We start from the raw sequence: 12,297 nt of genomic DNA on the forward strand, positions 1-12,297 counted from the left end.
CGCTCGCTCTCTCTCTTCTCTCTCTCTCTCTCTCTCTTCTCTCTCTCTCTCTCTCTCTCTCTCTCTCTCTCTCTCTCTCTCTCTCTCTCTCTCTCTCTCTCTCTCTCTCTCTCGCTCTCTCTCTCTTTCTCTCTCTCTCTTCTCTCTCTCTCTCTCTCTCTCTCTCTCTCTCTCTCTCTCTCTCTCTCTCTCTCTCTCTCTCTCTCTCTCTCTCTCTCTCTCTCTCTCTCGCTCTCTCTCTCTCTTCTCTCTCTCTCTCTCTCTCTCTCTCTCTCTCTCTCTCTCTCTCTCTCTCTCTCTCTCTCTCTCTCTCTCTCCTCTCTCTCTCTCTCTCTCTCTCGCTCTCTCTCTCTCTCTCTCTCTCTCTCTCTCTCTCTCTCTCTCTCTCTCTCTCTCTCTCTCTCTCTCTCTCTCTCTCTCTCTCTCTCTCTCTCTCTCATCTCTCTCTCTCCCTCTCTCTCTCTCTCTCTCTCTCTCTCTCTCTCTCTGAACTAGATCGGTAACCGGCGATCCCCGGGTCTCACTCCCCTTTCCCCTTTCTCTCTCCTCTTCATTCCTCTATCACCTCCTCCCCGCTGTTTCTCACCCCCTCCTCTCTCTCTCTCTCCCAGCCATCTCTCTCCAATCCTCCTTCTTTACCTCCATCCCCTTTCTGCTCTTTTCTTCCCCTCTCCCAACTTTCTCCCCTCCCCCCCTGCCCCACCCCTTTGCCCCTCCCCTTCTCAGAACGTGAAATATACTCTCCCAATAAACAACCTCTCTTTCAAACTTCAAAGGAGTCGTTGGGAGTCGCAATAGGCACCGATCCTGTTGAAGGAGAGGCAGTGGGGCCGACCATGACCTGTTCCTGAACGTCCTATACTACCAGCGCGAAATCCCGAAAAAATTTAGTGCGGCTAGCCCAAGGCCTCTGGTCTCCAACCTTGGTCCGACAGACTCTCTCTCTCTCTCTCTCTCTCTCTCTCTCTCTCTCTCTCTCTCTCTCTCTCTCTCTCTCTCTCTCTCTCTCTCTCTCTCTCTCTCTCTCTCTCTCTCTCTCACTTGAATGATTAAGATCACTAATCCCTGCTAGCTCTTCTGTCAAATCCTTCACACATTTTGGGTTTTAAAACAGAAGGTTCCTTAAACCGCTCAATATATTCACGTTTCTTAAGAGTATTCTTACCTTACTTAGATAAATTAAAATAATTATTTTCATTATTAAAAAAAATACATGGTACAAACGTTTCCTTTGACGAGTCAGGTTACTCAAGCTATGTAGAATCTTATACATATTGCAGTAAGCTGCGCTTATTATGCGTTTGTGTAGAGGCAAAAACTTCCGGATCCTCTGCTCGTAAAAACTCATCACTGATCGACTGAATGAACTGAGCGTATGGACACACTAGCTCATGCAAGCGATGAGTCACAATAACGTGGCTGAAGAATGTTGACCAGACCACACACTAGAAGGTGTAAGGGACGACGACGTTTCGGTCCGTCCTGGACCATTCTCAAGTCGAGTGGACTGACAATCGACTTGAGAATGGTCCAGGACGGACCGAAACGTCGTCGTCCCTTCACCTTCTAGTCTGTGGTCTGGTCAACACTAGCTCATCTTCCTATTGCTTGTTTGTTTACCTGATTCATCGGGTGCACTGTTATGGTCTGTTTTTATTGTGGATTATCACTGTCTGTTGCACGTAATGGCTAGAGTCAATTTATCGGGCATGTTATTGTGAAAATACACGATCATATTTTTTACAAATTTTCTTTGACACGACCAATAACTTCGCTAGCTGTGAACTCAAATAAGAGCACACACATAATGTGTTGATATTCGTTGACATTGGTGTTTTACCTGAAAATATATGTTTTTTTAAATGGGTAAATGGAATGAATTTGTAAAAAAAAAAACTAAAACTGGTAACAGAGACAAAGCGACAATCGTACGCACACGCACGCACGCACGCGCGCACACACACACACACACACACACACACACACACACACACACACACACACACACACACACACACACACACACACACACACACACACACAAGGCACTCCTGAGGCACATATAAATAGGATAACGACAGCAGCGCACTCTACACTGGCGAAAATTAGAACTTCATTCAGAAACCTAAATGAGGAGGCTTTTAGGGCGCTTTACACTGCCTACGTGAGACCCGTCTTAGAGTATGCCGCGCCATCATGGAGCCCCCACCTGAAGAAACACATAAAGAAACTGGAGAAGGTTCAGAGGTTTGCGACGAGGCTTGTCCCAGAGTTACGAGGGATGGGATATGAAGAGCGTCTGCAGGAACTGAACCTTACGACACTAGAGAAAAGAAGGGAGAGAGGAGATATGATAGGGACATATAAAATGCTCAGGGGAATTGACAAAGTGGAAATAGATGAAATGTTCACACGTAATAATAACAGAACGAGGGGACATGGGTGGAAACTGGAAACTCAGATGAGTCACAGAGATGTTAGGAAGTTTTCTTTTAGCGTGAGAGTAGTGGAAAAATGGAATGCACTTGGGGAACAGGTTGTGGAAGCAAATACTATTCATACTTTTAAAACTAGGTATGATAGGGAAATGGGACAGGAGTCATTGCTGTAAACAACCTATAGTTGGAAAGGCGGGATCCAAGAGTCAATGCTCGATCCTGCAAGCACAAATAGGTGAGTACACACACACATAGTTTCACACACTGAGTTTGTTTCACCCTATGCCCCTGTTACCTAGCAGTAAATAGGTACCTGGGAGTTAGTCAGCTGTCACGGGCTACTTCCTGGTGTGTGTGTGTGTGTGTGTGTGTGTGTGTGTGTGTGTGTGTGTGTGTGTGTGTGTGTGTGTGTGTGTGTGTGTGTGTGTGTGTGTGTGATGTGAAAAAATAGTAGTAGTAGTAGTAGTAGTAGTAGTAGTAATTAGAAACAGTTGATTGACAGTTGAGAGGCGGGCCGAAAGAGCATGGGAAGAAGTACAGTTCGAAAAGCATAAAAGACTCGTTCTTTATTTTAACGACTATAAAAGAACGAGAAACGAGCACAAGGTATTGTGGGAGTGGCGGGGAAGAAACATTGGAATCACATATCCAGAAAATGCATCAACCACTATTTCACCCCCCCGCCCCTACCCACACCCCCTAAGTTATACCAGGAGGAAGTTGTCTGTGAGGGACCAGATGATCAGGCTACACAAGAGATAAGGAGGAGGGGGGAGGGACACAGAGAAGGATAGGAAAGTATGTGATGCACTTTATAAAACCTTCCAAATGTTTTTCAACTGGAAAGATATCCCCCCCCCCCCACCCTGGGCTAGATTCACTATGGTGTCCTAATGCGAAGCAAGAAACAGCTAAAGAAACTGAAAGTCACAACCGAGATAATATCTCACCGTCTATACTGAAGGATTATATAACAGGAGAAGGATTGTATAACGCTTAGGATAGTTGAACTTGGTCGCAAACACCGGCATGGATTTCAACTAATGGAAATTCTGCTTGAAAAAAAAGAGCTCTTTTCAAGATGACAAAACTCAAACAATAACAGTGAAGGACAGACAAACTGAATCTTCCGTGACTGAGACAATATTGGACAGCACAAGAGACTCTCACTCTCACAAGAGACTCTCACTCTCACAAGAGACTCTCACTCTCACAAGAGACTCTCACTCAAGCGACAGACGCAGGTTGGTGAACCGAGAAAAGAATTCAGGTAAATAACCCCAAGGCGGATGAATAGGTCTCAGTGAAAGGAGAAATATCAGAGTGAAGAGACGCAAGGAGAAGAGGACCACAAGAATCGGTATTAGGAGCCATTCTATTTTTATTATAAATCAATAACCTGACAGGGGAAATTGGCTCCTTCATAACAGTGTTTGCTGATGATATAAAAATATCCCGAAATCTGAATAACGAGAGTTGTTATACCCTCCCAAGCGAACTTGACACTTTAGAAGTGATCTGACAAAATGGCTACTGGTCTTCACTCCAGATAAAAGCAAAGCTATGAGGATTTTAACTGATGCTAATGAAAATTATTCCTCAGTAAAAAATGAAAGTACATTCTTGTATCAGAAAAGGAGAAACGTTGGAATTCGACTTATTAGACAAATAATAGTTTCAGAAATAAGAGCACACAGGAAATATAAACAATATTTGCATAAAGTGATGAAGCATACAGCCACTGTGAATGAAGCTCCTGTCCTCTTTAGAAAAAAAAGTGAACAGGACAATCATGTCGTTATGACTGAAAACAATGGAATATTCTAACAAAACGGAACGTAAAGCCAGTATGTGAGCCCCTCGTAACGAGGATCCTGACTGATATTTACATACATACAACAGGTCGACAAAAACATGTCAGCTTTCGTGTTAGTCTGTAAAAAGTCAACTCGTAAAATTTGTGGTGTGAAACAATGCAACAAATCAGAACATCCTGTGATATAAGAACCCTCAAAGAATCTTTGCCAACTGCAAAGAAGTATTTTGGCCGAAACGCTATGCGTGCTAGTGGCTTTACAAGAATGTGAAATCAACTTCATTTCTATGTTCTCTCTTAGCCCTCAATGTACCTTCTTGTATATAAATAAATAAATAAATAAATAAATAAATAAATAAATAAATAAATAAATAAATAAATAATAAATATTGCTGCAGAAGGATATTACAAGTGAACGGAGAGTTGCAGCTGCAGAGGTCAACATAGCAGCACAAGGATCAGCAAGGTCCAACCCTATCAATATATATACTTCCAGTCAGACAAATGTATTAGTATAGTAGTAGTAGTAGTAGGCATCCTTCAGTCTCAGGAGACTATGGAGTTGCGCTCTGGTGTCGACCTGGTCTGGAGTGGCTTCACCAGGGCGCAAAGCCAGGATAGGTTAATTCGGGGGAGAAGCTGTTACCCAGGCAGCAAGTCCCCCGAAACACACACCAAAGTCCTATAGACCTCACAGTCCGTCTCTCTTCCATCCCCCGCTCTTGCCTCTGATAATTACAAGCCCTTCATGCACTCTGTCAACCTTTAACAATCATTCCATTTGTTATTTTTGGTAAGAAACCCCATAACAAAAACCCAATTCCTTCTTCCCACATGCTACCCACAACCCCATTCATACATTTATCATACATGGGCCTTCCAACTAACCTCCACTCCAGTTCATCTCTCTCCAAGTTACCTAAATTAGTCTATACTCACACTCCCTAACTCGAGTGCCTCCTCACTTTAAGGACAGATGATGAGAAGGCCAGAGACAAAAACACGGAATAACGCTATTCATTTATTTATAAATGTGCAAGGGATCACAAGGGCAGATGATCTCGGGGAACGAATACAAGACGGGATTCCAAATGTATTTGCCCAGGCAGAAAGGGTCTGTCTGCACATATAACAAGAGGAACATTCCTCAATGACTACCACATAACTTAAGAGAAGGGACGGAGAAAGCTAAGAGGCTAAATTAATGCGGCAAGACTGGGTTCAAGAAGATGTTATCATATTGTGAAGGACTTAGAGACTATACATAGCCAACACCGTATTAATTAAAAGCCTCAAAATAATAGTGGAAGCATTATATAACCAGTAAACACGAAGATCAAAGGCCCGTGGTGCAGGAGTACGATAGAAACATCATGAGTAACTTAAACTATAATTACAAAGAGCACTTTTGTTCAAATTTAGATATGGAACAAGACTGTTAATCTCAGGCACTTCAAACGCGGCAAGATAGACTTGAAATACAGGGATCATCGCAGCACACTTCAACACAGGGGACTATACTACTCCATGCGTCGGAGAGGACTCGGCATCAGAATGTTGACCAACCAACATAAATTGAAAGACGCGACAGGCCAGACAGACATGAGCACGACCTACAAGATACTCATGAAAGCCGACAACGTAAGCACGAGAATTTCACACGAGGGGGGACATGAACAAGGGGACACATGCGGAAACTAGACAGAGGCAGCCCAATGAACCGCAACGGTATTTCACTGGGCTGCTTCAGTGTAAGAATAGTGAAGAAGTATTATAAATAGGAAAGTGAAATAGTGGAGGACGCTTCTATACACTGACTCCTATATAAAAATGACTCAAAAGGTTTGGCATCCACACTAATCGACTGTATATTGTCGGACAGGATCCATAAACTGGAGTTTAAACTCCGTGATCACAACTCTGTTAGTACAAACACATACACTTATTTGTCCAGTGTGACACTACAATTGACCTAATGATTTCCAATAGTCGCTATCAGAACAGAGCACAGATATGTACTGTGAAAGAAAAAGATAGAGAGAGAGGGGGAAAGAGTGTGTGTGAGTGAGTAAATGAATGAATGAATGAGAGAGAGACAGAGATAAAATGAGAAGAAGAGAGAGAATAATTATTAAGAATTCAAGAATAATTATTAATTCTTGAGAATCTTAAATCAGGCAATTAAATACAGGTGATAGCAACTCATCTTGTTTGAGCCGTGTATGGCAAGGAACCGAGTAATCAGAGAGGGATAACGATGTTTGTTTGGTTATTAAACCTCCGTCAGAAGGCTGGAGGTCACGCGGGATCACAGAAGGTCACGAGGGGTCATCAGAGGTCATCGAGGGATCATCAGAGGTCACGGAGGGGTCATCAGAGGTTACGGAGGGGTCATCAGAGGTCACGGAGGGGTCATCAGAGGTCACAGAGGGGTCATCAGAGGTCACAGAGGGGTCATCAGAGGCCACCGAGGGGTCATCGAGGGATCATCAGAGGTCACGTAGGGGTCATCAGAGGTCACGGAGGGGTCATCAGAGGTCACGGAGGGGTCATCAGAGGTCACCGAGGGGTTACGGGAAGTCATCATCTAGTCATAAGTGATCATAAGAAATCACGAGAGAACTTAAAGATAACACAAAGTCACAAGAAGTTTACTGAAAGTCAGGAAGTTAGTCACTGAAAGACCGAAGAAACAGAAATATTATGAGGTCCCGTGAGTTAACGTAAGGATTCGTAGGATTCGTTACGATATTTCGTATGAATGTAGGCATTCTACTCCTTAATTGGGTCTTAGTTATGTAGTGTAATACCTGTAGTATTTCGTCCCTCCAAGTGGTACTCGGAGTTACGACATTATAGGTCAAGTTTAAAAATGACACGCCTGGAAGAGTCTCGTCTGGAAGAGTGACGTCTGTAAGAGTGACGTCTGTAAGAGTGACGTCTGTAAGAGTGACGTCTGTTAGGGTACCATGGATGCACATAGAGCCAGTGATAGTTTTCGCTCGCCAGTAGACAGACAGGAAAGCAACGCAGATGCATTCTAAGGTTCGCAGATAAATATTAGTTCACGAACATACACTATAATACTTGGAAATGCAAGTTTACATGACTCAGTCCCAGCGGCAAGTCAGATCCTCTTAGAAATAACAGTCAGGTGGAACAGATTACGCTTCGAAGAGGTAACAGGAAAGCTGAAATGCAATATAAGCATTTGTGCGTACGATTTATTATTATTTGTATTACTATTTTTTTTAATATTATTGTTCACAGAAAATCTCAATATATATAACCGGGCCTTCCCCCCCCCCCTCCCTCCCCGAGTGCTTGGAGGTCATACGTAATAGTTTGGACTGGCTTCAAGAGGCGCCTCCTGATTGCTTGTGCTTTCAGTAGAAAACCGGTTGTATAACTTTTTTTTTTACAAGTCGTGATGGTACAGTGGTAGAGTAGTATTATTATTACCCTCCTGTGATTAATTACAGTTCCGTCGTTACAGGAACTCTTCAGCGTTCTGCTATTAATTTGTTCTGTTTATTGGTAATGTTATATGACATGATATTATGTTATATTTTGTATTCACTTTTGCAGTTATATAATTCTAACCTGAGCTGTTTTCCACAGGGCATTATAGAGTTTATTGGACGAATTGAGATTATTTTTATTACCGAGACCAATTATTGTTCCACTCGGGATCGCTGTGTGAACTGAAAATAAATAATTGAACGCAATTATCAACAAGCACAATCTCTCCGTGTTCTCATGCTAAATTAATTGGCAGGACTACTAACAATTTTCAATATTTATGTCTTTTTATTAAATATTCGATAACAGTAGCAATGATAATGATGAGTAAAGACAGTCCAGCGAGCATTATCAACAGCGTAGAACACTTAATATGAAACATTTTGACATGAAACGAGATGCAGATACAAAAAATCGTAGTTAATAACTAACGACTGGAACAAGGCCGGCGGAGAGTTAGGAGTGGTTGAGGTCGTCAAGAGCAATATAGCGGCTGGAATGAGCCAGTTTCCACAGCAACAGTTTCAATAATCGATTTATGAAAACCAAAATAGAATTCACAGAATCACTCGTGGGGGACTGAACGGAAAAATAGTCTTCGGGTAAGATTTGATAAAGGAGAAAGTGGAAACAAAACGACAGAGAACGAGAACCGCTGTATATATATATATATATATATATATATATATATATATATATATATATATATTTTTGTTTGTACTGGAATAAAGATGTCGAGTACGGGGTCTATCTTACCTTTCTTTTGCTCCTGGCGATCCTGTCCATCCTGGCGGGGGTCTCGCCGAGGTTCTTCTTGCCCCAGACGACCATGGCGATCCTGGAGTAGGTGAAGACGAGCACCGCCAGCGGCAGGAAGTACTGCAGCAGCATGAGGGCGACGCTGTAGGCCATGCGGGAGTCGTTCTCCGCCTGGCTCTCGCCCCAGTCCTCCATGCACACCTGCCGCCCGAAGACCTTGTAGAAGTTGATATTGGGCGTCAGGAGGCTGGAGTAGACGGCGACGGGGAGGGTGGTGGCCAGGGAGAGGATCCACACCACGGCGATGATCACCTTCGCCTGGAATCGGGTCATACGAGGCCGCAGGGGATAGATGATGGCCAGGTAGCGGTCCAGGCTGATGGCCACCAGCGTGTAAGCCGAGACGAAGACCGACACCGCCTGCAGGTAGTTGACGGCGACGCAGAGGTGGCCGCCGAAGGGCCAGTACTTGAGTATGAGGGTGCTGAGGAAGGAGAAGGGGACGCAGAATATGGCCATCCACAGGTCCCCGACGGCCAGGTTGGCGATGAAGTAGTTGGTGACGGTCCTCATCTTGGCGGAGGAGCACACGACGTACACGACGACGGAGTTCCCCAGCACGGCGAAGACCAGGATGGCGATGTAGAAGACGTAGATGGAGGCGTTGAAGGCCGGGGTGGGAGGGTAGTCGCACACCCCGCGCTCCCACAGCACCAGCACGTCGCTCGCGTTGCACAAGTCGCACGCGAACTCCAGCCTGTAGCGGACGGGCAGCGACTCGTTGGGGGAACACAGCAACAAAATGTACTCGCTGTCGTTCCTCGCGTCCTCCGCCAAGGCCAGGAAATTGCTCATTCGAAAATCTGTGGTCATCATCTCGGCGTCTGTCTGTCTCTCCTGTCTTAACCTGTCACTCGAACACCCTTTGTTTTGATTGGCAGTTTAGGGCGCGCGGCACTGGAGTGGCCGAGGCGACTCCTCGCCCAACACTGCCATTATGGTCACCAATATGCCTTTTTTTGTGCGTATTCTAGTGGTTACAACCTTCCTGAAGCAGCCACGCTACCTGTGTCCTCTGAGCCGAGTGTGGCTCATCTCACTGAGACTAGATCACTTCACCTTTCAGATCAACCTTACACAATTGTGGCTCCTCTGTCTCCTTTTTCTTTCTGTATTTACTCGCTAATTCTTGGCACTAAAAATCCGCTAACTGTAATCCACAAGCTGTATGTCACATATATGTTTCTGTAATCACTATTCACACGTGTTCATATATCAATATATTGAATCACCAGTGTCCCGGCCGTGTCCCTGGACACTGCTGTAGGTGCTGCGAGAACGTCACTCCTCAGCCGTCCTTGCCCTTCAGCGCCCCCTGCAGGTACTGCGTCCCGAGGCCTCCCCGGTGGAAGATTAGTTTTCCAGTCAGCTTTAGAGTATCGCTAATCTTATCGGGAACCATAGTGCGTATCGACTTCCTGGTTACTTCTGCCTTATCGCAGTTTATCTTCTTCCGCCTCCTTCTCCTCTTCCTCTCTTTCCACTTCCTGTTTTTGGTGGTGAAGGAGCCAACCGTTTTGGGTGTAGCTGTCGAGATTAATCGAGATTTACCGATAAGATACAGGGACAACTTATAGTATATCTCTCTATTTTTCTATCTTTATCTTTTCATCTTTCTCTCTCTCACTCTCCCCTCCTGCACTAATCTGGTTAATTTTTGTAAACGAACGTCGTCCATACACGTTCCTGGCCGTTCTGGCTCTTGAGAATTATTGTATAGTGATATCAGGAACCTTTTGTGTTTATATGCCGTGATACTTCAGGCTAAATCAGTAGTTAGTGTGAATCTAGTTGCCAAAATATGATCTTGAACTCTAATTTTCAACTGAGGTTTTTGTTAATTACAGGAACGTGTTGTTTGACTTACACGTGAAATTATGCTGTTCCGGAGAAAGTGGTCCCCTTAATACTGGTGGACTTAGCTTAGTTTACGCGATGTCAGATAAGCATATGATCAATCACATGTGTATATATCAGACGTACATATTATCAATACCTGCACATGTTTATATCAAATGTACATACGTCGCTTGTACATAATTTTTGTACGATTACATATTTTTAAGGCCCATACATAACACATATTCATCAAATGTGCGAAACAACTTTCAATTAATTACACAGTTTTTCAAGCGAACACGCAATGTTAAGGGCCAAGTGGCCTTCAGATATAAGGTTATGAGGTCTACATGGTGGTATCACAGGTAAAATTATAGCCTCCAGGTGTGAGCATATAATTGAATATATTCAGGGCACACTTATTTGTTTAATTTATGTCTCAATGCTTTCTTTGATACATTACTTACTTTCTTATATGTTCACACACGCTGTAAAAAAAAGAATATTTACAGAACACCGATTGGCGATTCGAGGACTCCGAATCGAATTCTGAATTTAGTCACAGAAGATTTCATTATAATGCATATGTCCTAAGAAATATTGTGACATGGGAGCGTTTACATCACAAAAGCTTTGGATTGATTGGTGTCCCGTAATCCATCGCACCAACCATTCACGGCTTCTAATCGGCTTAACTCGCTTCAGGCACCGATCACAGGCTTCCCTACCATTACCTGCACCACACACACACACGACTAATCCAGTTCGATTGTATTTCAATCCTCACCCATCTCGTTTAAATGCGAGGCAAGTGCCATAGGGCCTCGAGGAGCTCGTTAGGGAGCGAGGAGGTGGTGCAGAGAGAGGAGTGACTTCGAGGTCAGGTGGAGGACGACTATCTTCAGGCGATGGAGTTACAAGTCAGACAGGTGGACGACTTGTAAAGGTGATTCTTCCAAGTTGAAGAACGACTACCGCTTTCAAAAGATGATTAGTCTTGAGCTGTTGAAGGACTAAGCTGGTAGACGATCCTCAAGGTTTACTTGAGTGCTTCGAGGGCGACCAGGCCTGGGCTGGAGAGCGACTATCCCGCTGTGGACATTAGAGGAAGACTCGAGAGGCGTGTCGGCCAGTGAGAGCGGAGGCCAGCCGAGGAGGTGAGAGTTTGTGCGCGTGTTGAGGCCGAGGCGTCTCTGGCCTGACTGCTGCACTCGCTCTCACTCCTTCCCACTCTCTCTCTCTCCCTCTCGCTCTGTACACTCTCACTCTCCCCCTCTCTCTCTCTCTCTATACTCTCACTCCCTCTCTATATACACTCTCAATCCTTCACTCTGTACACTCTTAATCCCTCTATACACTCTCACTCCTCTCTCTATACACTCTCACTCTCTTCACACTTTTCTATACTAATTATTTAATTTCTAGCATTTTTTCTTCATTTCATTTACACTCGTTCTCCCTCTCTCTACACCTTTCCTTTTTCTCTGCCCAGCATTCATTCATTCACAACTTTCACTCTCCAGTTCTTCAGCTCTCCCTTTCTCCCCCTGTCCCTCCCTCTCCCCTGCCCCCTATTCCCCTCTCCCCGACTTAATATACCATCTAATTTCCAAGCAGGATGTTCAGACATGCAACATACAATAAAGATGAGCTACTCCATAAAGTATATTCAAACTGAGATTCCTGGAGCGTGTTTCCAGCCCTGGTCCAGCCCTGGAATCATATAATGCAGGCGACTTGGAGCCAGCGGAAGCCTCCGAGTGAGTAGCTGTTAATGGGGCAAAAAACGTGAGGCCAAAAATTCCTCTTTTGTTGAGTTTCAGCAGGTGTTAAAGAGCCCGGATGGGATCACATGAAGAGGCT

At 44.3% G+C, this 12,297-nt stretch overlaps 1 protein-coding gene across 1 annotated transcript in view; it reads right to left on the reverse strand.

The window, feature by feature from the left end:
* The window catches only part of LOC123749509 (RYamide receptor-like), a 120,894-nt gene extending 109,236 nt beyond the window's left edge, over positions 1-11,658 (reverse strand). Inside the window, exon 1 of the mRNA XM_069332391.1 lies at positions 8,533-11,658. Within this exon, the coding sequence (XP_069188492.1) occupies positions 8,533-9,411 (879 nt within the window). The 5' untranslated portion in view covers positions 9,412-11,658. The remainder of the gene's footprint in view (positions 1-8,532) is intronic.
* Positions 11,659-12,297: the final 639 nt, after the last annotated feature.

The sequence above is a fragment of the Procambarus clarkii genome, chromosome 27, assembly GCF_040958095.1.
Source record: "Procambarus clarkii isolate CNS0578487 chromosome 27, FALCON_Pclarkii_2.0, whole genome shotgun sequence".
In the NCBI taxonomy this organism is placed as follows: domain Eukaryota; kingdom Metazoa; phylum Arthropoda; class Malacostraca; order Decapoda; family Cambaridae; genus Procambarus; species Procambarus clarkii.